This window comes from Opisthorchis viverrini, assembly GCF_000715545.1.
Source record: "Opisthorchis viverrini unplaced genomic scaffold opera_v5_388, whole genome shotgun sequence".
Classification (NCBI taxonomy): Eukaryota; Metazoa; Platyhelminthes; class Trematoda; order Opisthorchiida; family Opisthorchiidae; genus Opisthorchis; species Opisthorchis viverrini.
In genome coordinates this window covers 16,903-40,927 of record NW_008752045.1, presented here as the reverse complement: position 1 = coordinate 40,927, position 24,025 = coordinate 16,903, and the positions used below count along the sequence as shown (strand labels likewise).

Sequence of the window (24,025 nt, the reverse complement as noted above, 5' to 3'; positions counted from 1 at the left end):
TCAACCAACATGGATTGGAATCGGTCCTTACCCTCTGTAGTGATGTTGAACGCAGGATATTTTTATGAAGCTTTCACTCTGCAGTACGATCCACCTGGCCACATGGATTCCTTCACCGGCTTTCCGGCCAAAACTCGGATCGATCTCATTGCCACCAGGTACCGACAACTGTTCTTTGTAGAAAATATTCCTTGACTGCGATCGCGCTCTCTCCATCGTCGGTCTTCCCAATTCTTTAAGCGCCGTGCAAGGAAGAGGCACACCTTTTGACAAGTGAAAAACTGGCTGTTTTGTATGTTTGTGATACTTCATATTAGTGTCTTCTGGAGTTTCTACTGGGGGCTCCACCATCAGACATTAGATGACGCTGGGACGAAGGTGCCACCTGTTTGCATAGTTCATGGAAACGGGCACTATTAGGCTACTCAAGCACGGGTATCGGAACGAATCCCGGAGAAACGCCCCAGCCGGCCCTGAACGTAACTTGATGTGGTCGATTACCCGAAGTCAAATGAAGGCGAGCGTGACAGCCAACCGGCATGTAGTGTAGATACAGGGGGCCAAGAAACTCGACCAACAATTATCATGGTCACCATGTGCTGCGATTTTATTTTTTCGGTGACCTTTTACCAGCCTTGTTCAAAGATCAGGAGTGAGTTCCTCAGACAACCCTCGGCAAATTTATCCGCCTAGTTTTGAGGGAAGAATCCTGTTTCATGTATCTGGATAATGAGCTCGTATTGATTGCGGCATTCACAAGTAAACGTGCCGGACCCGATATCACGGGGACTTTTGGCGTCAGCGGCGCTTCGTCGCCCAACGGTTAAACACTGACTTAAGAGCAGTTAGCTGGATTCCAAACTGATAGGAGTGGTGATGTGCCGATTTTTAATTTTCTTCAGACTACAGGACAAAGGCAGGCGCATAAGTGACCGACAATTCTAGTGTTTCTGAATTTCAACGCTGTATTCGACTAATTTAACCATCCATTCTTTTAGATCCGCTCTCGAAAAGGGATTGGTCCTGAGGTTATTGATAGCAGTAACTAGGGAAGTAGAAAGCAGTTTTTTGTTTGAACAACGGGAACAGGGATTATTGAATGTGTCCAGCAGCAGAAGGCGCACTAGTCAGGACGTGTGGCGTATGCGTAGCCTTGGATACTTTTCGCTATTGGGGCAACCACACTTGTACAACTGTACGAATTCCGTGTAACATAAATGCTCAAGCTTTTACCGTTAACTCAATGTGATCGCATGCAAACTTCGTAGAATTTACATGTGAAACCTCTACCACAAAAGGTTGTTTCAGAAAAAAATTTGGCCGGGGATGTTCAATGAAAGACAGAATTGCCATACAGTCGAAGATCCTATATTTTAATGGATGCGTCTCCGTGATCTCGTATATTATCCCACATGAGAACGCAAAGTGTCAGGCCAGACAATCGGTTTCGGCGCAATGGTTAGTTTATAGACTATACTATGCTGTCATAGTCTTATGTAAGATGGTGCTACGTGTCGCTTTTGAAAAAAATCCGGGAAAACATTCGAGTCGCTGACAGGTCCAGTTCCGTTATAAGAACTAAACGGTTCCCCTATGCCAAACTCAACACAATCAAGGAAGGTCCGAGATTATCTAGATCGCTACTTGGTAGGTTTCATTCTCGTAGGCACTATTCACAACGAATGAAAGACTGCCACATGTGTCAAGCGGACTTTACTTAACTGGATATTTCATTGCATTGCCAGGCTCGTTTGCTGAAGTTAGAATTGTTGAATGGTATATATCTGTGCACTTAACCCACTAGGACTCCATACCTCTACAGGTTCAATTTAATTCTACAGAATTTTTTCTGCTCAGAGTGTGAATTCATATTATTCGCCATTACGCCGGGCATAATGTTTTAGCTGAAATTCACTAAACCAATCCATAGTCACCAAATACAGATCAAATTCATTCACGAGCTCTGCAAAATTAAGATTGACACTCAATTTGTTGTTCTGAAGATGATCCACCTGGTTTTGTTGAAAACGTGTTGAAACTCAAGTGATGAAATGGAATAGATGTACATACATACATATATCTACACGAATATGCACAAACCAAAATTCATAATCGATAAAAAATGAGATGAAAAATATGGCTATGCAAACAGCAACGAAGGCAGTGTCAGGGTTATTCACATGGAGAATCGGTTGCTCTTAACCTACCCGATAGGTTAGTGCTAACGCCCAATATGACATCATGGTCGAGTTGCAACTGACTATCAAGAATGTCGAACAGACGTACTAAAATAAGAAATACAGAGAATGCATATTGGAACAAATGTAATGCTTACTACGTTAATGATATTTTGTGCCAGAATATTTTGACCATGGACATTTAATGGACGACAAAAATATCCCCTGCCCAAAGAAGATATTTGTGGCTTAATATTTGATGCATGTAAGTAGAAGCGAAGTAAACCATGGAAATGACACTGTAGAGATTGTCATGAATTATTGGATGCGCTTCCATGAACTGGGACATCATTCTGAATGCGAAAGTGGATTGTGTATTCAACGCAGACGTAGGACAAAATTTATCAGCTTAGAGGATTATTTGCAAAGCATTTAAAAAAGGCGTTTGACAACTATCCGAAACTGCGGCACATCACATTTCAAAATACTCCAGGGCCAATTATATTCAATCAAAGTATTGAAATGGCCTTTGCCGAGCTAAACGCAATCCAACAAGGCCAGATTATATTTCCAAGAATGGCGCTAAATAGAATTCAGTCTGAATAACAGCCAAGACAGTGTATGAGACAGTTTGAAAAATGCCAAATCTGCGTAAAACTTGCGTCATCCGTTAAATACTCAACAATAGGGCAAATACACATGAATCACGCTACCAATTTCCGCTAAAGTAAAATCCCTCCATTCACGGGCAGTTGGCCCAACGGATTCTACCGGTGATCATGAGTGATGAATGATAATTCACAAACGCCATATAGTATGCGAAATTCTCATATTCCTCATCTTACGCATTTAACTCTCACAACCATAACGATCATGCTTCCGTCATCCATCCTAAGCTGCTCACATACAATATCATGGTTCTCCGAAAAGCACGCAGAACGCAGCCCGCTGGGAGCTGTGAGTGAGTCTTCGATATTTCGGTGATGTTCTGCGTGCTTCTGTGATGATGCAAGGGTTCGTTTTTTGTTGGTCATGTGTTGTTTAGCGTATCGAGATGTCCTTCGTCAAGAGGATATTGGACCTTACTGAGGTGTGAAGGTCTGCGCACCTCAGTTACACAGTGAGCTACACTGGGATATCCCGGCACTGCTCACCGAGTCCCTAACACTAAGTTGGTTGACGGTTAGAGGTCTGAGAAACACATTAATCTAGTGCCCCAGGATGGGGCCTCGAACATACGGTGAACTGTTTCATCGAAATGCAAATGCATTTGCATTTCCCAACGGACATTGTGGATGCCAAATTATCTTTGGTTGTGCTTAATATCGAAGTAACAGCTGAGTTCCTCCAATGGTTCACTCAGTGTTGCAAAACATTCAGTCGTTTACTTTTGCACAATCGGCAAATTTCCCGTACGCTACCGCTGCACCGTCAGATGTCCAACTATAGCTTTCCCTGTGCATACATTTTACTGAGGCTTACGTTCTGAATTACATGACGTATAGTTGATATGAAATTAGGGTAAAAACCATTAAAGGATTATGCTCGCGTGCATTTCGTGTGGCTCTGTCATATACACCACCTAAGCTCCGTTACGTATCCCCGGTTTCCTACGTTGGTAAGTGGTAGTAATCGCGCGTAGAAATTATCCGCTGGCCGACTAGCACACCCTAATGTGTTTATTCCAGGCTTCATCAGATTGTTCGAAACGGTGATACTTGCGATCTTACAACCGAATTTCCTCCCGTGCGGCGCATTCAAGACCACATTATGAAGCACTCCCATTGTTGCACCGCAGAGCACTTCAGCCACGATGGTTTGCTGCACGTGATTACTTGTGTATGGTTTCAATATGCTTTTATTTCTGCTGTGAATTTTCCAGTTGTTGTCTGCTGTGAGCTCGGGCAGATCAGACGGGTATGTTGAATGCTTCCCGATTAGGTGTTTGTACATATGTATAACTGTAATGTGATTTGTCATTGGCATCACCCAAGCCGGGTTATATTTTTCGGGTTTCCCATGTGCGATATATACCTATCAAAATAAATAAATTATCTTACGCTCAATTGCCAATCTACTCTTTATTCTGGCCAGGAGCTACTATGCAAATCTATGCGAATGAAGCCTCCGTTTTTATGATACTGACGGCGGGTTTCCTGCCGGTAAATTGTTTATTGTCCCATTGTTCTTAAATGAAATTTTTCGTGTGCTCTTTCTGCGTAGCGGATTTCAGGGAAAGCAAATTTCAGTAAGAGACTTCTTGGCATACAAAGTCGTTTGATGTAAATATGTCTTCATTGCAAATGTATAGCTTCATTCGCATATGCTGCACAACTGGATTACAAAGCAACACGGTGAAAATATAATCAAATAGTAAAATTCCCATGTTCAGCTTCCACCACAGACTCACCTGTTCAGACCTAGGTTATCCTTATTTTTGATTACATATCTCGTCTTTCCCACTTGGATGTTTGTTAAACTACGGGTTCGAAAACATAACTGTAGATAATTGCAGACAGAAAAATATCTGTGTTTGTGTTGTACGTGCAAGTGAATCACTGCCTAAAGAGGTGGTGAATCGAGATGATAGAGCGCTCAAATAGGTGTGACCGTTTAAAAATGCACGGATCACCATTTCTAAGGAGTCTGGTAAACGCGTGCACTCTTACGGTCACGGAATACACCAAATTTATTTACGTTCACAAACTCCACAGTCAAGAATGCCTGATGGCCAGCACAGCATGCCAGACGTCTCTCTATTTTCACGGACTTGAAAAGCATACCTAAAAATTCATGCCAACAAATATCCCTATGCTCCGGCTGGGGAGTTTACTTACCCATAAAGCTTTAATGAAACATTATACATTCGATGAGGCGTTCTTCCAATGCAGCTCAACACGTCGTGAGGAATCACCTTGGATAGCTGTGAATTGTTTCACATCAACTGTCAAAGATACTTTAGTCATTTTAGTATGGCAAAGTCGTTCCATCGATATGGACTAACAAGCTGCTCAAAGTAAAATCAAAGTATTTAGTGGACGAATGTGGGTAAGGGTATTCCAAAATCAACAGGCATCATATTAAGTAAGGTAGCCCCGTTACTCTGGATAACTATGTTACTTGGAAATGAAGACTGGAATCGATGTTCACCAACATTTATTATTTGGTATATGTACCGATTGCGTACTGTTCTAGTAAATAATCTTAACACCAAAATGACATAAGAAGATTTTGTCAATAATTTTTAACAGGAAATTTTTTTGTGTGACCCAGCGGCCCCGATGAAGTGGACCCAGATACTAAGCCCCAGCCCCTAAACGCTTTGTTGAGAACGTTGAACACTGTTTATCAAGTGACGTCAAATAGTATATTTATTTTGGCACATAGTCTTTCCGTGTTGGTTTGCACCTAGTGTAAGTTGTCCACCGTGATGTTGAGTGCTTATATTGAGCCCACCAAATTTGGCATGAACGTGGGCTACTACTCATGGCAGGGGCAATGTTTAGTGGAACGCTTCGGCCTAGCCTCATTTTTTATAATAACCCAAATTATTATAGTTAACTTACGATTGTAAGTGGCCTTTGGCTCCTTTTGCTTGCCTTAGTTTGTCAGTAGTGCACACGATATTTACCCGATAAATAAAATATTCGCACAGGTGTTTGGGAGGCCTGACTTTCTCTCATGCAGCCCACCAATCTGTCATGGGGCACCCAAAGGGTTGAGGATTTTATGACCCCCAAATTATTGACGAAATGATCACGCGGTTCACCTTCAAACCGTTGTCGTCGAAAGCATCGTATGGCTTTCTTCCTTTCCTGATATTGTGCACTACCCACATTTTTAGTATGTTGTGCTTGCGAGTACACCATTATATTTAACTTCTAAGTGGGTATTCTTAACGAATGCAGTGAAATATTAACAATTTTTAGTTTAAATGAGCATATTAATCAAGAGACATCATGATGTTTGTGACTAATTATCCCACCAGAACTAGGCGTGATGAGAACGGAAAATTGCACAAGTGATTTTGTGCCAGCAACCATGAAGACCCTAAAAACAATATCGTCTACAGCGCACCCAACTTGTAATTATCTTTACCATAGCTAACCACGCTTTGAAGCTGTAAATACAAATCGTTGATTCACAACGGAGTGGTTGTTTTGTTGCGTAGGTAAAAGTGTGGCGGATTGAAAGAAACGAATTAGTTGAATATGTTGTCTGCTTTTGCGATACACCGATACGTATATTAATAAAGAACATGACGAATTTGTTGAAAATTAGCTTTGTCATTTTTTGTTATCTATCCTTCTAACCTGAATGTCCTGAAATTTACTTATCATTTTCTAGGTTTGCTATACGCCGAATGTGTATTTCAACTGGTTGAAGGAAATTCATAAGCAAGCAACGGTGAAAGCAAACGCCGATCTTTCTTAATGTTCGTGTGGTGAACATTTAGTAGAAATTGAACTCTAATCTGGGAGTCTGAATCCTTTATCATGTAACCATCTGCAAACATGCAGGAGATTGGCTGTATTCCGTACGCAGACATCTGAGTATGAAAGGTATTTAAGCTTGGAAATTATCGGTTAGCTTTTTCGTGCTTCTCTGGTATTTCTTGGACATATCCAGAGTCCTTGGATAATTAAGGTTTCCTCTGAGTCAGATACGGTTAAACAGCAGTCGGATAATCCTAGCGCAATTTCAACAGCATTTTCAGCCGATTTATAGCTTGATTTTTAGTGCAAAGCACACTTGAGTTCTACCTGTTGTAGCTACATATCGGTGTTGAGAAACATTGACTTACTCATTGTCAACGACGTATTTATTCTATGCTTTGTAAACCGAGTGCTATAATTTCACCGCTAAAAATTAGTTTTTGTCAAACATTTATTAATTTTGAGTGGTCGCTAAATGATTTATTTATTCCATTGATCATTATTTTGTTTATTTTCAAGCTCGCACACTTAAATAGTACACCTACTGCGGAATAATGCTATTTTCAATCACTTGTCATTCTCTGCCATTCAACCGGGACGCGTTAACGCAGTTGTGCAGGGGTTATTCGGTCGTTCATGAGTGACTTTGTTTCCCATCATGAAGTATTCAGCAGCAAATATATACTAAATCTTCCGCAACGTTTTAAGGCTTATGCGGATACCTAGTGTAAAAGAGGGATGATAGGCTTGTCGGCCGAACGGATTGATGGGCTTGCCAGCTGACCCGCGTTTTCCTGTAGGTGAAGGGGGGATAACGAACGATGAGCTTGATTAGCTTTGAAGCCGCCGTGATTTTGTAATACTTAAGTGTTTGGCAAGTTAAGAAGGATTTAGTTTGAAGACTGAAAACCATTTTGGAACAATCGCGTGCATACACTGTTTTGTCTGGTGTGTCGTCAAACTCATATAACTGCCGGAGTTTAAGCACTTTTACCGACACTTTTCAGAACCGTTATAACTCTGTTGAAGTTTTACGAAGCACTTATAAAACGTGTCGTATAAAATGAGACAGAAACATTTAGAAGCATTAGACACGAAGCATGCCGTTTTAATGTACCTTATCTGGGCCACAGCCTTATGGAATTTTGAATATGGTGCAAGAGGTCAGCGCCTCCCGAATCGATTTGATCTCGGTGCGGCAGGTAGCACTGAGCGAACAAACATTTGTTCAAAGTCATTCACATATACAATTTGTCGGTATGGATGGAAACCCAACTTCACTCTGGCAATCCATCAAAATTATAGTCAAGCGGATCAGTTGATTACTGTTCTCCCCGATCATTATGGCGACATCAATGTTAAACAGAGAGAACACGTATACAGGGACAAAGATGGAGGTCGTTGGCTTTTTAGCGAGCTGGGCATCAAGCGGATCAGTTGATTACTGTTCTCCCCGATCATTATGGCGACATCAATGTTAAACAGAGAGAACACGTATACAGGGACAAAGATGGAGGTCGTTGGCTTGTTAGCTGAGCTGGGCAATTTGATTGCAAACTTTTCATCACCAATAGAGGCGACATCATCAGTGCGTTATTGTGGAGCGTAATAGTGCGTAGCGATGAGTTATTGAATTTGCGTTGAGTAGTGTTGTGCCTGTGTATATATACGTGCTGCTAGCAGGGAATGAAATTTGGACGCGATTAGTTGTTCGGTCGGGCGATTCCATTGGTTGCTTCGTCGTCATATTAACACACGCACAACACCACCCAACGCACAATCACCAACCCACCGCTACGCTCTAATACGCTCCACAATAACTCACTGATTATGTCGCCTTGATTGGTGATGAAACGCTTGCAATCAAACTGCCTAGCTCAGCGAACAATCCAACGACCACCATCTACGCTACCTGAGCTACCGGCATTTTCCTCTATAGAAAACCAATTCGGGCGTACAACGCTAAAAGAAGCTTTTTCGCTGGGAAAACTTCGCCTGCCGACCAGCCTCTATGCGCGAACAATTACACCTCCTCCATGAATGTCTACGTAGGAACCTGCTGCCACCCGGTACTAATCAGAGACCTGCGCTAGACCATCCGCAGGCGTGGGCCCTAGCAAGAAAGTATGGCAGACGAATGGTTAAGTTCATGATAACAGATGCCCACAACCGTCTCAGAAAACACGAAAGAGTACTTAACGAAAGCAAGACAAATTATTCGACTGAAACCAGTCCTCAACACTTGGCAGAACTTGAAGCAGCAATCGGACGCAAACTGGATAATGTCAAGTTCAAACGCAGAACAGCCACGGAGACAAATTGCGCAAGCTCACGAGGAACAACAAACACAATAATTACGACGCTTTGATCAAGAAATTATCTGGCCGCCAACTCAGCACAGCTGAACAGGAACTGCTAATGAAAGGACTCGACTTCAACGTCGGAGACGCATCTTACAGGGATTGCCTAGCCAACTTAGAACATGCCCTGAAAACAAACGAAACGTCCGAAGAGGTTCAACAACAGATATGACAGACAATCGTACCGGCGATCACACGGAATAGAAACGTGCAACTGATTTCCAAATAAGGAAGAGACGCACTCACAAGCCTACGAAAAAATGAAACAATCGTAATACTACCGGCTGACAAAGGACGCATCACGGTGATAATGGACAAGCCAGATCACATTGAAAAGGCCAAACAACTGCTAAATGGCACCACGACCTACAAACAAATCGATCATGACCCAACTTCAAACATCATCAATCAAATCAATACGACACCCAAGAAACTGCAAGCAACACACGAAATAACCAGATAGGAACAATGGCAAATGAAAGCCGATGTGTAGGAACTGACCTGCATTATTGACTGTGTGTTGTACATTGCACAATTCTACGGACTGCCAATGGTGCACAAAGAAGGAACTCCACTTAGACCAGTCGTTTCACTTCCGGGAACCCCAACTTACAAATTAGCAAAAGACTTATGAAGAAGATTGAAACACTTGATCTCCGGATCGGAACACACAGTCAATAATGCAGGTCACTTTTTACACAAACTACGGACCGTCAGTATAGAAGACGATGAAATCATGCTTTCATTAGACGTCACATCGCTGTTTCCCTTAAATCAACCACAACCTCGCCAGGACAACCATAGCAGAACTGCTTCAGACTAAGCCCAACACAACAGGAACCATGAAACCTAAATGTATAGGCAAACTGCTGGGCTTTTGAATGGATACATACTTTACTTTCGATGGAGAAATATATCAAAAGCTGAAAGGAACTCCAATGTGATCGCCAATATCAGGATTTATTGCTGAGGTGGTAATGCAAAGGTTAGAGCATGCGGTACTGCCGATCATCAATCCAAAACTTTGGATCCGCTACGTGGACGACACCTTTGTCATCATGAAACGGGATTCAGTACACGAGGCACATGAACTGCTCAACACCAATTTTGAAGCTATCAATTTTACAATCGAACTGAAAAGAAACAATCGTCTACCATTCTTAGACGTTCTAGTGAACAGAAAGATGGATGGGACTCTGGAACCCTGTCACTACCGGAAGGAGACTCATATAGATCAAATCCAGAACCACAATAGCGATCATCCAGTAAATCGCAGAAGAGCTGCATCCAGACCTTGTTCAAGAGGGCGGAGACACACTGCAGCACCACAGAACTGCGGAAGAAGGAAGAAAACCATCTACTCAGGGTATTCCAGAACAATGGATATCCAAGGAATTTTATCAAGAGAATTATCAAGAGCAGCTTGAAGAAGAAGACACCGCAACAACGTCGACCTCAAGAAAGAGCCACCAGACGGGTACTCCTGCCTTAAATCAAGAATAAATCAGAACTCGCGACCAGATTATTGACTCAAAAAGGAATCTTTGTGGCCCACAGACCGAATGCCACCCTGAGGAAATTAATCTCTAGACCGTAGGACAAACCAAGAAGAACAGTGTGATATACCAACTCAACTGCACCAACTCCAACAAATTCTACGTCGGACAAACTGAGAGGAGACTATGGTTACGAATAAAGGAACACAACGCGGCCGTCAGGAGGCATGACCTCCTGTCTCTGGTATCCATACACGAGGACCAAGAAGACCACAAATTCAACTTGGAAAACGCAGAAATTTTGGCATATAGAGGCATGGGGCACAGAAGAGAATTTCTGGAAGCACGGTATTCCATGGCACATTCGATCAACCAATGCACCGAAATGGACCCAACTCACGCACCTCTACGTGCAAGAGACCAACATCTCAACGGGAAAACTCAAGGAGGACCGAATATTGGACTCATAAACAACGAAACAAGGAACTCCTTGGAGGCAAATCAATAAAGGTCACAGCCCAGGACTGGAAAGGACAAAGGTCACTCTAGCATTGACCAGATTACGTCAGGGGATGTCATGCTCTAAGGTCATATGGGTATCGGCAAATGGAGACACAGGACAACGGAGCAACCAATACAGTCGCCCGATCGAACAACTAATCGCGACCAAAGGTCATCCCCTGCTTGCAGCTCGTATATTAACACATGCACAACACTACTTAACGCACAACCACCAACCCACCGCTACGCACTACTACGCTCCACAATAACACACTGATGATGACACCTCGATTGGTGATGAAACATTTGGAACCAAATTGCCCAGCTCAGCGAACAATCCAACGACCACCATCTACGCTACCTGAGCTACCAATATTTTCCTCTATAGAAAACAGGGCCAAAGGTTGTTCCTTAAAAATTAGTGCTTGGTACACAGATTCTTCCAATGCAAGATTCCTGTTGCAAATGGGAGTTCTAAAACACCCCCACAAGCTTCATACAGAAGTTATATACTAAATGTTTTAAGAACCCGAAACATTTGAATATCCGCTTCAACTGTGACTGTTGTTGGAGTTTGGAGAGCGTGATAAAGTGTGAAATGTATCATGGCGCGGCAGCCGTCATCTTGGTGCGAGATATAAAAAATAACATGAATATGAAAATCTGGTTTCGTCACCAAAAAGTGCCACTTTTTTTAAAATCTTCATCTTCAATATAGTGTTTTATGATAAATGCGCCATATGGCCAAAATGTACGGCAGTTTACGCCGAATACGTGAGTTTCGGGGAATGTCTTTTTTGCGCATCATAAGCGACTGGCTGCATGCACCTCCTGCGGTAGACATAGGAATGCTGTAATGGGTGGTCATCAAATAAGAAATCCCATAAAATCGCAGCAAGGTTTCTTAGTGGTATGGAAATCAGTGGGGAATTGCGCCGGATTACTGTTAATTAGTCCCGTTAATCCTTTTGTAAATCTGGATGAAAATCAAGGCACAACTTACATGAACCAAGAATTGTTAAAATCGGATGGCTAGCAAAATTTATATGATTTTTATACCAATAATTGGGGTTATTTCAGGGTAAAGATTACCACAAATTATTAAGTTGCAACTAAATTCTCCAAGTTCTCAAAGTGGGAGGAAAAGAACAAAGTGTTCATCCTAAAATGAAAGGGGTATTATGTCAAACCGTTTAAGCCTCGGAATTGCTAAAGGCCTTGGAATCCCTTTGGAAAATTCATGAGCCAAAACGCGTTCGGCTATTTTGAAGTACCAAAAGTTTAGTTTTCGAGCAAGAAAATAAAACTGGCATGGTAAACGTTTTGCAAATTGACTCTTTGAAATTCGATATCTGGGAAAGGCGAGAGTTGAGGTATTGTCCTTTATTATTGTCGCAGTGCCGTTGTGCTAGGATATCACAGTTCACCTAAACATGGTGCACACTGTATAAACCAATTTATATTTGTCCACGTTTTCGCTGAACTCAGACATGTCCACAAATTTCCATAGGTATCTTTCACTTATTTCAGCTAGCTTGCTGTTCACCGAGGTACTGATTTGGCACGCAAGTTAGAACGGTTTCACATTGCTGCTCACACGTCCCTTGGAGCGTGTATGATCATCCCTCCTGTTGCGCGTACAAGCAAACTGATCAACAGAAGAAGACCTGTAGTTATACTGTATAGACCTATTCCTCAAAACACGATGTGGTTTTGGTTCCGTAATTTTCACAGGGACTCTGCGTCCGCATACTGTACTTCAGCTTGGGAATTAGTAAACATATCGATTCTAATTCAAGCTTGCCACCCGCGCAGTCACCAGCAATAAAAGAAAACTTGTTCTGTTGGAGTAAATTGTTTGTTTCAAAAAGGCACGCAAAGTCAAAAAGAACTTTCACCCTTGGGAAACCCGCCGCGTAGCTCTCTTTCTGCGCAATTCTAAAATAAATCATGTGAGCGAGGAAATTTTGTCCTGCAAGATTTTTGTAAAAATAATGTTGAGTGAAACCCGCTGTTTAACCGGGGAAACAAATCATTCACGTTAAACCTATAAAGCTTTGGTTTTGATAATTAGGATAGGCAACTGTTTATTTTACCGATAATCGTTGGCAGTATACGCCGACTGTTGGTTGAATAATTAACTATTGAATGGTGCATATTGATTCACTTTTTTCAAAACAATGAAGGGAAAAATGCGGACTAAAGTTGTGAATGGCTCACATGGTCCCGTTTCAACTGCAAAGACAAATCCTCAACCACGATGTTTAAAACGTTGAGTTAAACTAACAAGCAATTTTAGTAAAACTAGAGGGTATCAGCGAAATGAGCTGTTATTCACTGAAAACATTCTGTTTTCGGAACCTGTTTTGCCCACTCTATACCGTTGCACACATCCAGTAGCATCGTAGAGTGTGTTTCATATGGGATCTGAATTCGCTATGCTTAAAAAGACAAATAATACAAATAGGAAATTCTGCAAAAGTGCTTCCCGTTTCATGAAATTCACAGGTTGATACACACGATATAGGCTTTTGTCCAAGTTTCTAGGGTGGGTCTAGTACTTGTCGTTCAGCTACTTGTGGTGAAATGCTGGTATTCAAACGTTAGTTTCCGGCAAGGTCCATTTTGTTTGAGTTAAGTGAACACCGCTGTAGCGGAGTCTCGATACAATACACATACGGTGATCCTCGAAAGCTGCGCAGCCAGGTTCTGGAAGCTAAGTGTTATGTAAATAAATAATGATTTCATTTCAGTGTAGGAAATTGTCACGGTGTCTCAATTATTGTACTCATTGCAATATGGGTCGACGTTAGCAAGCACACATTCGAATGAAAACATTACGGACGGGACGACCAGGAGATTTATTGTGTCATCATGGAATGAAGCGGTGGTATCCACACCACTGCATCTACACACCAGTGTATTTACACGATCCTTTGGAAAATAACATGTAGTAGGATAAACAAGCGGGTCTGGGTTCGGTGAAGCTCAGCTGTGTTGGTCAGCGCAGTTCTTAACAAACACAGAATGCATTGCCTACTATGAACTAGTTTCATTTGTCTGCAAATTCATTGCTCATGAACTAGACGGAAAATTCACTTGAATTTATATATTCTACTTCGTACGTCATACGTTTCCGGACCTAGCGTTGTACATTTGTAATCAAGACCTGCGTAATTTCAGTGTCCATCGCAGTTTAGAGTGTCCGCAGAGCCAGGACAGATTAATTTTAGATATCCGGGTGACCTGTCATTCAATACCAAAATCCACCTTCACACGCATGTGATTCATTGAGATATGTAATAAGCATTATTTTGGCAGGCATGCGCCGACCCTTGTTGCTGACGCAAGCATATATTGTTTATATGGAAGATGTTGTGTAACACGTGGTCTCTAGAAGCAGAAAGGTGCATTTCGAATGCACATTAGACACCAAGGAGTCAATACACTTCACGCGTGGTCCACTGTGCATCGAAAAACATCGATTGATCTTGTGTGGTTATCAGTTGTAGTGGTTCGCCAATAAAAATCAGAAAGAACGTTCATTTTCTTGTCCACTGTTGACCGTTGACCACACAAATCGGTGCTTCCGTATAATGGTATAATCGAAGTAATACTGAATTTTTGCGACAAGATGTGCACTCCCTGATGGGCGAGCTGCAGATCATTATGTGTAGAATTAACGGTTTCCGAAAACGCTGGTTGGCCTTGCAAGTGCAGTTCAAATGGCACCGATTGCTTCTTAACCAGGCACTTGGCAATAATTCGTCGAAAGTTGCTTGGTACAATATTTACCAATATTTTTACTAATATTCTGTGTGCACTTGATATAAGCTCGCATGGTGTCCAGGCGGAACCATGCCTCATATAAACAAAGTACACATTTACTTGAGCTTGGTACAAAGATAATGAATTTTGAACGAAATAAACATGTAACTTTACACGCCTAAATGTTATCACTTAGATAAAGCTTTTTTGGCTAATTGCTTACACGCGTTTCTCGCTCAACCTTGTTGTGGCAAAGGTATAGCGAACATCAAAGCTCCATTCCATTGCATTAATCAGCCAACTATTTAGATGCAAGCAAAGAATCGGCAACTGCCCCAATTCGCACCTGCGCGAAGTGTTGAGGGATACCTCTAATGTTCGGGAAAGTTGCATCCGTGTGTGAGGCTGCTTATGATCTAGCATGTGCATAAACATGTGACAAACATTTTATTACATAGCCCTATGACCTTGCTTGTGGTGACTTCGAAAAGCCCAAGAGTTCAACAAACGAGTGCACGTTACTCTGGTCAACTGCCCCGTGAGTTCGTCTGCCAATGTGATTATGCCAATAGAATAAAACTTAACACTTAGCTGTACGGCTGATGTATTTCACTTTGACCTTGGTGTCTGCAGAGCATTCAGCGAGTGGCAATGACTAGAGAGATCACCGTGGATTTACAAATTCTCAAACTGAACTCAAAACTAGTACTAATTAATCTATTAACAAATCGCTTGAATACTTCATGAAGTGTCGAACCTAATTTCGAGGTGTACTATCGCCTTCCCGTGATATAGAATATACCTGTCATCATAACTCTGGTACATTCAGCAGCAGCAATTTTCCGGTGCTCAAGTGCTATTTTAATTCAATAAAGCAACACTGTTGGACTGCAGCCAGATCGCCTTAATTTAGGTGAGGCATTCGAGAGATTCAGGTGGGTTGGATGCAAGACCTTTGATTCAGTAAATTTTTGCGAGCGAACGTGCGGGCAAAGACGGGCTTTTTGAGCTCGATAGCCTTCAACATTCCTGATTTACAAGCGTCGGTCATGACTCGAACAATCTCGCAGGAAATTAGGGATAACGTACCACGGATTTTACAGCGCAAACGCCCGTAATGACTAACACGGTATCACGTTATTTCCCGACACAACAGATATTCAACTGACTTCCCTCAATGTAATTGCGTGGTATATACCTATACTTAATGATTCACGGACGAGCGTCTGACAGTTCGCAATATGAATGGCTTCATCGGATCAAATACACCACAGCTTTCAGCAGTTGAAAATTTGCCGTCGAATACAAGCTGAATAGGAATTAGCCCATCAATAGTGCACGCGTCAGTCGGACGTTGCTGCAACGTACCAGAACCCAACAGTTAAGCACGAAATCCAGCAGCTCAGGCTTAGAGAAATGCTTTGATTTTTTATTATACCCTATCTTTCGGCTAAATCGGAGATGAGGTTGCCCTCCGGATTGAGCTTACAGACCGGCATTATCATGCCTTCATGCAAGCTACGTTTTCACTAACCGACAAAAAATCAAACACGCAAGGCAATGTGATGCAGATGGTCCACTAAAATTTCAGTTTCGTAATCTGGTCAGCTTGTGTGGCTATGCCATTGTGAAACCCGACATGTTATAAACCATCAGGACTTGTCCTCATGTAGCGATTCCCACGTTGACAGCAAACCCGGCATACAGATAAGAAGTGTTAAAATTATTCGAGTTAAATAAGACACCTTTTTATGCAGGAAAACTCTCTATACTGTTGATGAGATTCACAAAAATGAACAATTCTACCACTATTCTAGTATTATCGTTGTTGCGAATTATACAATTATTGGAAATCAAGGTGAAGTTGCTTGGTGATTAATGTGCATCAGAATGAACTGTTGTAGATCCGATGGTGCCAGATGGAGTGATTCACACTCTCCGGGTACTGATACCCTGAACGCATAAAAAAACATACCAACTGAAATTGTGCCATATTGAGTCTATAAGCAAACTGAAAGTATTCGCCTAATATCACAGTGTATTTTCATACAAATGCATTTACCCCGGATCAAAATTGTGAAATTGAGGATGGAATAAAAACGAGTTAAAACTGGAGGCCAAAAAGAAATTTACATCCAAATTATGGAACCAGTCGCATGATCGAAACAACGACTGGATTCACGATTGGATTCACTGGAAGGCACTGCTGTCGGCTATTTCGCTCGAAGATTGTTTTGAGTGTGTACTTTGGGGATATACAATTATTATGGGTACTTTCTTTTCAGGTACAGGGATATACACAAATTCCCAAGTTTAAGGCGAGCAAAATCGTTACGCTTACAGTAATCGTTCTAATCGCGTGGTGTTTTAATGTGTCGAAGGAGAACGTCAGGCGCATAAATAATCCTGAAATAATACCTGAAAACTAAATAAATAAGTTGCGAAACTCAGGTGCGAGATACAAGGCTGTCATGTAAATAGAAAACAATGAAATGTTCTTAGTAACCTAATGTCCTACGTGGGTTGGGAGAGCTGGATTGGAAGATAAATGAACGAGCTTCTGGACAACAAACATCGTTCATTAGACCGCAAAGTCAGTCCCACGTTACCTTTGGTAAGATATTTCGGACATGGAATCATTCATGTTTGACGTCCTGTCCGACGCATTCCCTAGCCCAATACCGCACTTCATTTATGCTCTCTATGCGAAACAATCGTGAAAATAGCGGAAAGAGATCACGGACGCATCATGATTCGTCGGGCAATAACACTGGAAAGCTGACTTGCTTGATCAGCATTTTGATGGATCGCGGGATCAAAGTTAAATCGCCGCTCTTACCAACACATCGGTATTCTTGTATAGTATTGCGGGAATATCAGGTTTACACAATAAAACCTGTTGTACCCAGATCTACGTAAGATGGGCGATGCTAACAAAAAGTGTAACAATTAGCTTTTCTCCATTCCTCAAAATTACCAGTGAATCGAATGATCGAACGAAATGCATCTAGGACGCATAGGAGGTTCATCAGAGCGCCACGTCCAGTATACCAATATGAAACGCTGTAAAGTTACACCAGATCCTATTTTCTGTAGGTAATTCTGAGGACACTTATATGAGCCAGATTCATTCATCTGGTCACGAGTAAAAGTCTTGGACGAAAGCAAACGAAAAAAGAAATCTGCGTTTTTTGCGGATGCACACAGACCACTTCCCCTAAAAGGTAAGCGCCACGTCCAGTATATCGATATGAAACGCTGTAAAGTTACACCAGATCCTATTTTCTGTAGGTAATTCTGAGCACACTTGTATGAGCCAGATTCATTCACCTGGTCACAAGTAAAATGCTTGGACGAAGGCAAACGAAAGAAGAAATCTGCGTTTTCTGCGGATGCACACAGACAATTTCCCCTAAAATGTGTATTTACTCTACGCTCTCCGTAAACTCGCATAATCGAACGGGACAAGACGTCACTNCCGTGAGTGAACACTATAAGCTAACTTCAGAGCGCAACCATTCTCGTCCTTCCCTTGATTTAGTTACCCTAACTGATTCATTGTGGCACACGGACCCCAAAAATTTTGGGGTTGTTTCGCGAGCGCACAATTTTAACTTCGGTCACTTGTAAAATTTAATTACAATCAGTTATAACTAATCATATCTAATCATAACTAATTATAATGGCAAATAATGCAATATCCTGATATTGTTGTAAAACAGCTCGTAAGTTAGGAGTTATGGACCCCTCGGTTTCCAATTAAACTCCGACGCCCAAATTATTTTCTACAACAAGGAGGAATATCTACATGGGTAGTTTTTTGCAGCAAATGCACCTTGAAAATCAAATATCCAGCAACAGCGATGAACACCCCCGTGTTGTCACCAAAATTTCCAGCGTATTTTAATTTACACATATGGATTAATACTACACGATTTTTCCTTAATATTCATCTCTCATCTACATTTTGTCGTCCCCAAAAACAAGCTTGGGCGTAGTTTCTGTGTTTATTACCATAAATCTTTTAATGTGCTTAAGAGCTGTGGTAAGGGCCTTTTTCAGAACATTGAATCGTGAGCTGTGTGAATGTACCAGGCTCCTTGCTTCGCTTCTAGCCTACTGAAGTATCATAAATATTTACAATAAGAACGAAGAAAAGCATGTATGCAATTTAGTAAAATCAAGCCAGTTGTGAAATCCCGCGTGAGGTTCAGCTAGTGCACTGGTGGTTCTGTGCACAGTGTTCATCGTGGTCTTGATATTTATGAACTGAATATTATGAATTGAATATCATGAACTTCATTTTCTATATATAAATGTGATAGATACATAAGCTTGTGCGTAGAAAAAACAAAAACTCGTCATTGCACAAGTCATTTTTCAGGAAGAACTTCGATTCCTGAGTTCAGCGTCATATTCAAAATTGTCCCAGTTTTCGTGAAGATTTGCACATTTATCGTTATTTGCGAATAGCCTAGATGGATCTGCTGTTTGGTAGCAAAGGTTATTAGCATCTTTTCCACCAACAACCAGCTGAATGTCAGCGTTTCACACTCTGAAGTTTTAATCCGGATCACGTTCACATCAACTTCCTCAAGAAACCACGAATCGTCTAAGGTCAGCTTCGAGGTTACGCGCACATGGTTGACGATGTTGGGGTGTATCTTGTGCGGGATAACCAAATACAATGAATTGAACAGCGCCAAAATAAGCCACAAAATTTCGAATCAAACTTCATGACTGTTGATCATTTGACCGTCATTTCCCCACAAAAAAACTGAAAATACGGCATTTTCATCACCGTCATTTCCCCACAGAAAATCTAAAAATCCGGCAATTTTCAACAATATTTGCTAATAAATTCAGACCTTTATAGTTTTTGATATGTTTCGCAAACTCAAGTAAACTTAGAAATCACATGCTTTTGGTTATGGGTATTGTAAGATCCGGACGGTTATGGATTTCACAGGACGATTGCGACTATTAGATTATACGCAGTTCGTGGCCAGTAGTCAATAGGAGCAGACACACGTGGGGGAGCAGATGATATATTGAGGACTGATAGGAACTGGCTCTACAGACAAAAGGATTAGTAAGCATCATGGATTAAGCAAACGTACAATCAACAATGACGCAATCAGCAGGAGCGGGAAATAGTCACTCACGCAACACGGATTTTGATAGGGGCAACATCAAGTAAGTACCAAGCGATGTAAGACTATACATATAGGGGCAGTCAGACAGTGTGCGTTGGCCGGAACGGCTCAGGAGTCAGTACGTTCGGGATGTGAGGGACTATGTTTCGGTCGGCGTCGACGCGGCCGCTCGTGTTGCGTGACAGGTCAAATTCCGCGGATTCGTCCGTTTAAAACAAAGCTCAGCAAGGCTATCTGACAGGCACGATATATGGGTAATACAAAATAATCAGCCGCCCAGGGCGTCAGTTCGATGTAGGCAGGAAACGGGGGGCAACAAGCAGCAAGAAACGAAACGGTGTCACAATAAACAGGTGCAAGTCATGTTACTCATGAGTAGCCAGAAAACCAGGAAAGTTACCCTTGTTCACCTATGATTCACAGGGGGAATCAACAGGTATCGTCATTTATTGGGCGATTTATCCTGCAAAATCATCGACCCTTCCTAGATTGGAAATAGTTTATAGTTCCGTGATTGTTTAAATTCAGCCAAAGTAACTCGTTCAGGTGCAGGTCAAAGTTTCGTTCAAAATGTTAGCTGTTAGCAGCACTCAATTGGGTTTCTGTGGTTGATTCTAGTTATATCTTAATCACACTACCGTTTATGTGCGCTATGCTCCATCTAGTGTCGAGTGCGTTTTATTTTCTCCGCAAATTGTATATATACATATATATATTTGCTGAAAATCTCAATCGATTCCCAGCCAAATAGCTTGTCTACATAGAAAACAAACGGATCCACAGGTGTTTGGGGTGCATTCACGTTTCACATTACTACCGCTGGAATCAGAGGGTTACGCAACATCTTCCATATGACGTCATCAACAAGGCGTGATGCAAGCTTTGTTACATGATGCATAATGTACATATATATATATATATTTGCTGAAAATCTCAATCGATTCCCAGCCAAATAGCTTGTCTACATAGAAAACAAACGGATCCACAGGTGTTTGGAGTGCATTCACGTTTCTCTTTACTACCGCTGAAATCAGAGGGTTACGCAACATCTTCCATATGACGTCATCAACAAGGCGTGATGCAAGCTTTGTTACATGATGCATCTTGAATGTTTCAAAGATCCATATGCATTCAATGCTGGATTTCAGTGCCCAATTACAAATTAACTGGTTCTCAAGAATTTCCGTTTTTCCACTTTATCGGCATTTCAAAATGCCCAAGAATATGGAAACTATACGGTGGGGAGAATATGGGCTTTTGACCACTCTATATTTTAGGCACGAATGAACTGAACAAAATGCAAAGTCCTGACATGCAAGCAAAAGTGATGGCTATAGGGCTAACGAGCTAGCTTTATTGCAGATTTATGCTAAGCACATTTTTCCAACAAATGCTGCGTTCACAGCAACCGAAATAGCTGCACCATTTAAAAGTACTACTGGTCAACATGTTTTATTGTAAATCCCAGTAAATCGCAATACTATCAGTTTTCTGTCCAAGTACCTAATGAACAAACAAAAGCAACGCAAATTACGGACAAGATATACGGATTTCTGATTATGTAATAAGCGATAACATTTATTCTAGTAATATGAGGGTCCCATTGGGTAAATTAAAAAGGGAGAAAAAGTAAAACAACACTGCACTAGCATTGGTTGAGCTTGACGTCCTGGCCACTATAAGTACTACGCTACAACACAATTCCTATGAATCACAGTAAATTGCCAGATTGATTGAATTATAAACGCTTTATGTATTGTGCCCTAAAAAGTTGCCTGCGCATGACCGATTGACACATGCACATCGTTCAATTACTTGTTATTCAAACAAATGTTTGGTGTTGTATAATAGCATCAATCAACCGGCAGCAAGCGGATGTTAAGAGATATTATTAGGAAAGTAAAGTTCTACGCAATAGACATCTGTAAACCAGATACGTGTAAGAATTATCTATCAGAATTGATTTCCGCAATGAAACAAGCGGGACCGGCCATCACTAGAGTGAATAGGTAGAACGTTCGGCGGAATCACGCGGACGAAATCTTCCGGATAACCCATTCCAAAAATGTGTAAAGTGATCCACTTTAGAGGTCTTACTCTGGGAACTGCTTTTCTGAATACAAACGCAGTTTGTTGTTTTTGAACAGGTGATGCAGAAGCGGAATTGCTCTCTCACCGTCTACAGTCGAAACAACCGGTAAAACTACGCGCGTCTTGGTCAACAAGTGAGCAGAGAGTGCGCACAATCTTTTGGCGAACTACTGTAAGAACATTCTTAACGATGCTCACATTCTCCCTCTTCGCAGCTTCGTTTCCGGTAGATAAGCGATTCCTACACTTACGTACTACAGATGACCATAAACGACCTACGAAGCATGTAGCTTGGGCAAGAGCAGAAACGGTTAAAAATGTATGCAACAAAGCATTGGACAAGCAAACTTTCGGTTTGGTAAACCTGGGTGAAGGGATTTCGGTGGTACTGTGAATGAAGCCGGGCTCTGTGATTACATGGGCGATTGGGTGCTTTTTATCCATGTGCATGTATTTGTGGTAACTTCTGATTTCCTGGCACAATGGCACTGAAGCCATTATGAAACACGGCAATTTAGTTTTACGTTTACCTGTAACTGGCTAAATTCTTTTGGAAAAGTGAATAATGTTATTTCGATTTATATACCCAGAAGGTGAAATGATAGTTCATCAAGTGATAATAATATCTTGTAAGTCGCGAATCAATAAACGGGCTCAGAATTCCACAGGTTAATTTGAGGCTGAGACTTTTTGACAAAGTACCTATCGATTTTAAAATGAACGTATATACTGCCCCACTGTTTTGAGTATGAAAATTCTAGTAGCGACTTCATTATTCGTGTTGTTTACCTGTGTGGAAATACACCTAAACATTGTCAACAAAAATCACGTCATCTTTCTATTCTCAGTTCATCTCGACACGGCAACACATCAGGTTTTGAAACAGTAACATGAATTTTGCAATGTTTTCTCATACCAACATTCTTTGATCCGGGGCTAGTCAATAATTGACCTCTCTGCGATAATCTGGGATCCGTTATCTAAATGGTTACCCATATATCCCAAGGGCTGTAGCTACCACGCATAGTGTTGTCCTTTCATCAGTTTGAGATGCGCAAATATGCATCATCCTGGGCATCGTTCACTCAAAATAAACTCCCGTTTACAGTAGTAATCATGAAGCGTGGTTGCAAAAATGAAATTTTTGAACTGAACGTATTCCTGCCTATGGTGATGGGAAAAATTTTGCTAAGCTATGCCTAATTTTGTTAGGTGCAACAAAATATGAACGGTGTCAGCAGTGCGACAGCAAACGCAGCGGTGAGCAAATTTCTGTGAAGGTGTTCAGACTATCCCAATTGTGGTTGCCCACACAACACATCCCTGGCTCAAAAATGCCCGTTTTGTTTGGTGAATCGAGTGCACGATATGGTGATAGGAGCTGAGTAGAAAATTCAATCTCGAGCCTGCTTCATGGTAATTCTGGGCGTAATACAAAGGCTTCTGCATAAAAGTGAACGTCTCTAATGTGGAGCTTCATTATCAATGTGTTTGGTGACGGTAAATACAGGTAACTGCTGCATGATGTTTAGTACACAGGAATCGTCAATTTGTCTCCTAATATAATTGAAAGCACCGGGTATATCTTACTTCGTTCATGGTGCCTGTGGGGCTTTCAAGGAGAGATAATAACACCTATGTAGATCGCTTTGTTTTAATCCGTCCTTCTTTGTTTGCTTGCTTGTAATCCGTAGGATTTTTTTGTACCTTCCAGGTATTCGTTTCGCCTGAAATTTCATATAGATGCTCTTGTTTGTTTAGTCCCTTATTTGAACTAGAAGGTATCTGTATGCATATGCTCTCCGGACGCATGCATGTAAGAATATCGACAACCGTTACTCATTTAGTCATGTTGGCTACCCGGAATGGAAAAACTTCGCTATCAACTCGTATTGCTTAACGTCACTGGTGTGTAAAAAATCAAAATATCCCAGTAACAAGCAAAGCAACGGGGAACGAAACATGATGCCAAATCCACGTAATTAGCGTATTCAATGTTTACACACGGGATGTGAATATTATTTGCAACAAAACGCAAAG

At 41.5% G+C, this 24,025-nt stretch overlaps 1 protein-coding gene across 1 annotated transcript in view; it reads right to left on the bottom strand.

Annotated features, from left to right (window-relative positions):
• The window catches only part of T265_10605 (hypothetical protein), a gene marked incomplete at both ends in the record, with an annotated part of 61,627 nt that extends 39,144 nt beyond the window's left edge, over positions 1–22,483 (bottom strand). Inside the window, 2 exons of the mRNA XM_009177027.1 lie at positions 2,208–2,285; positions 22,237–22,483. Of these exons, the coding sequence (XP_009175291.1) occupies positions 2,208–2,285; positions 22,237–22,483 (325 nt within the window). The remainder of the gene's footprint in view (positions 1–2,207; positions 2,286–22,236) is intronic.
• Positions 22,484–24,025: the final 1,542 nt, after the last annotated feature.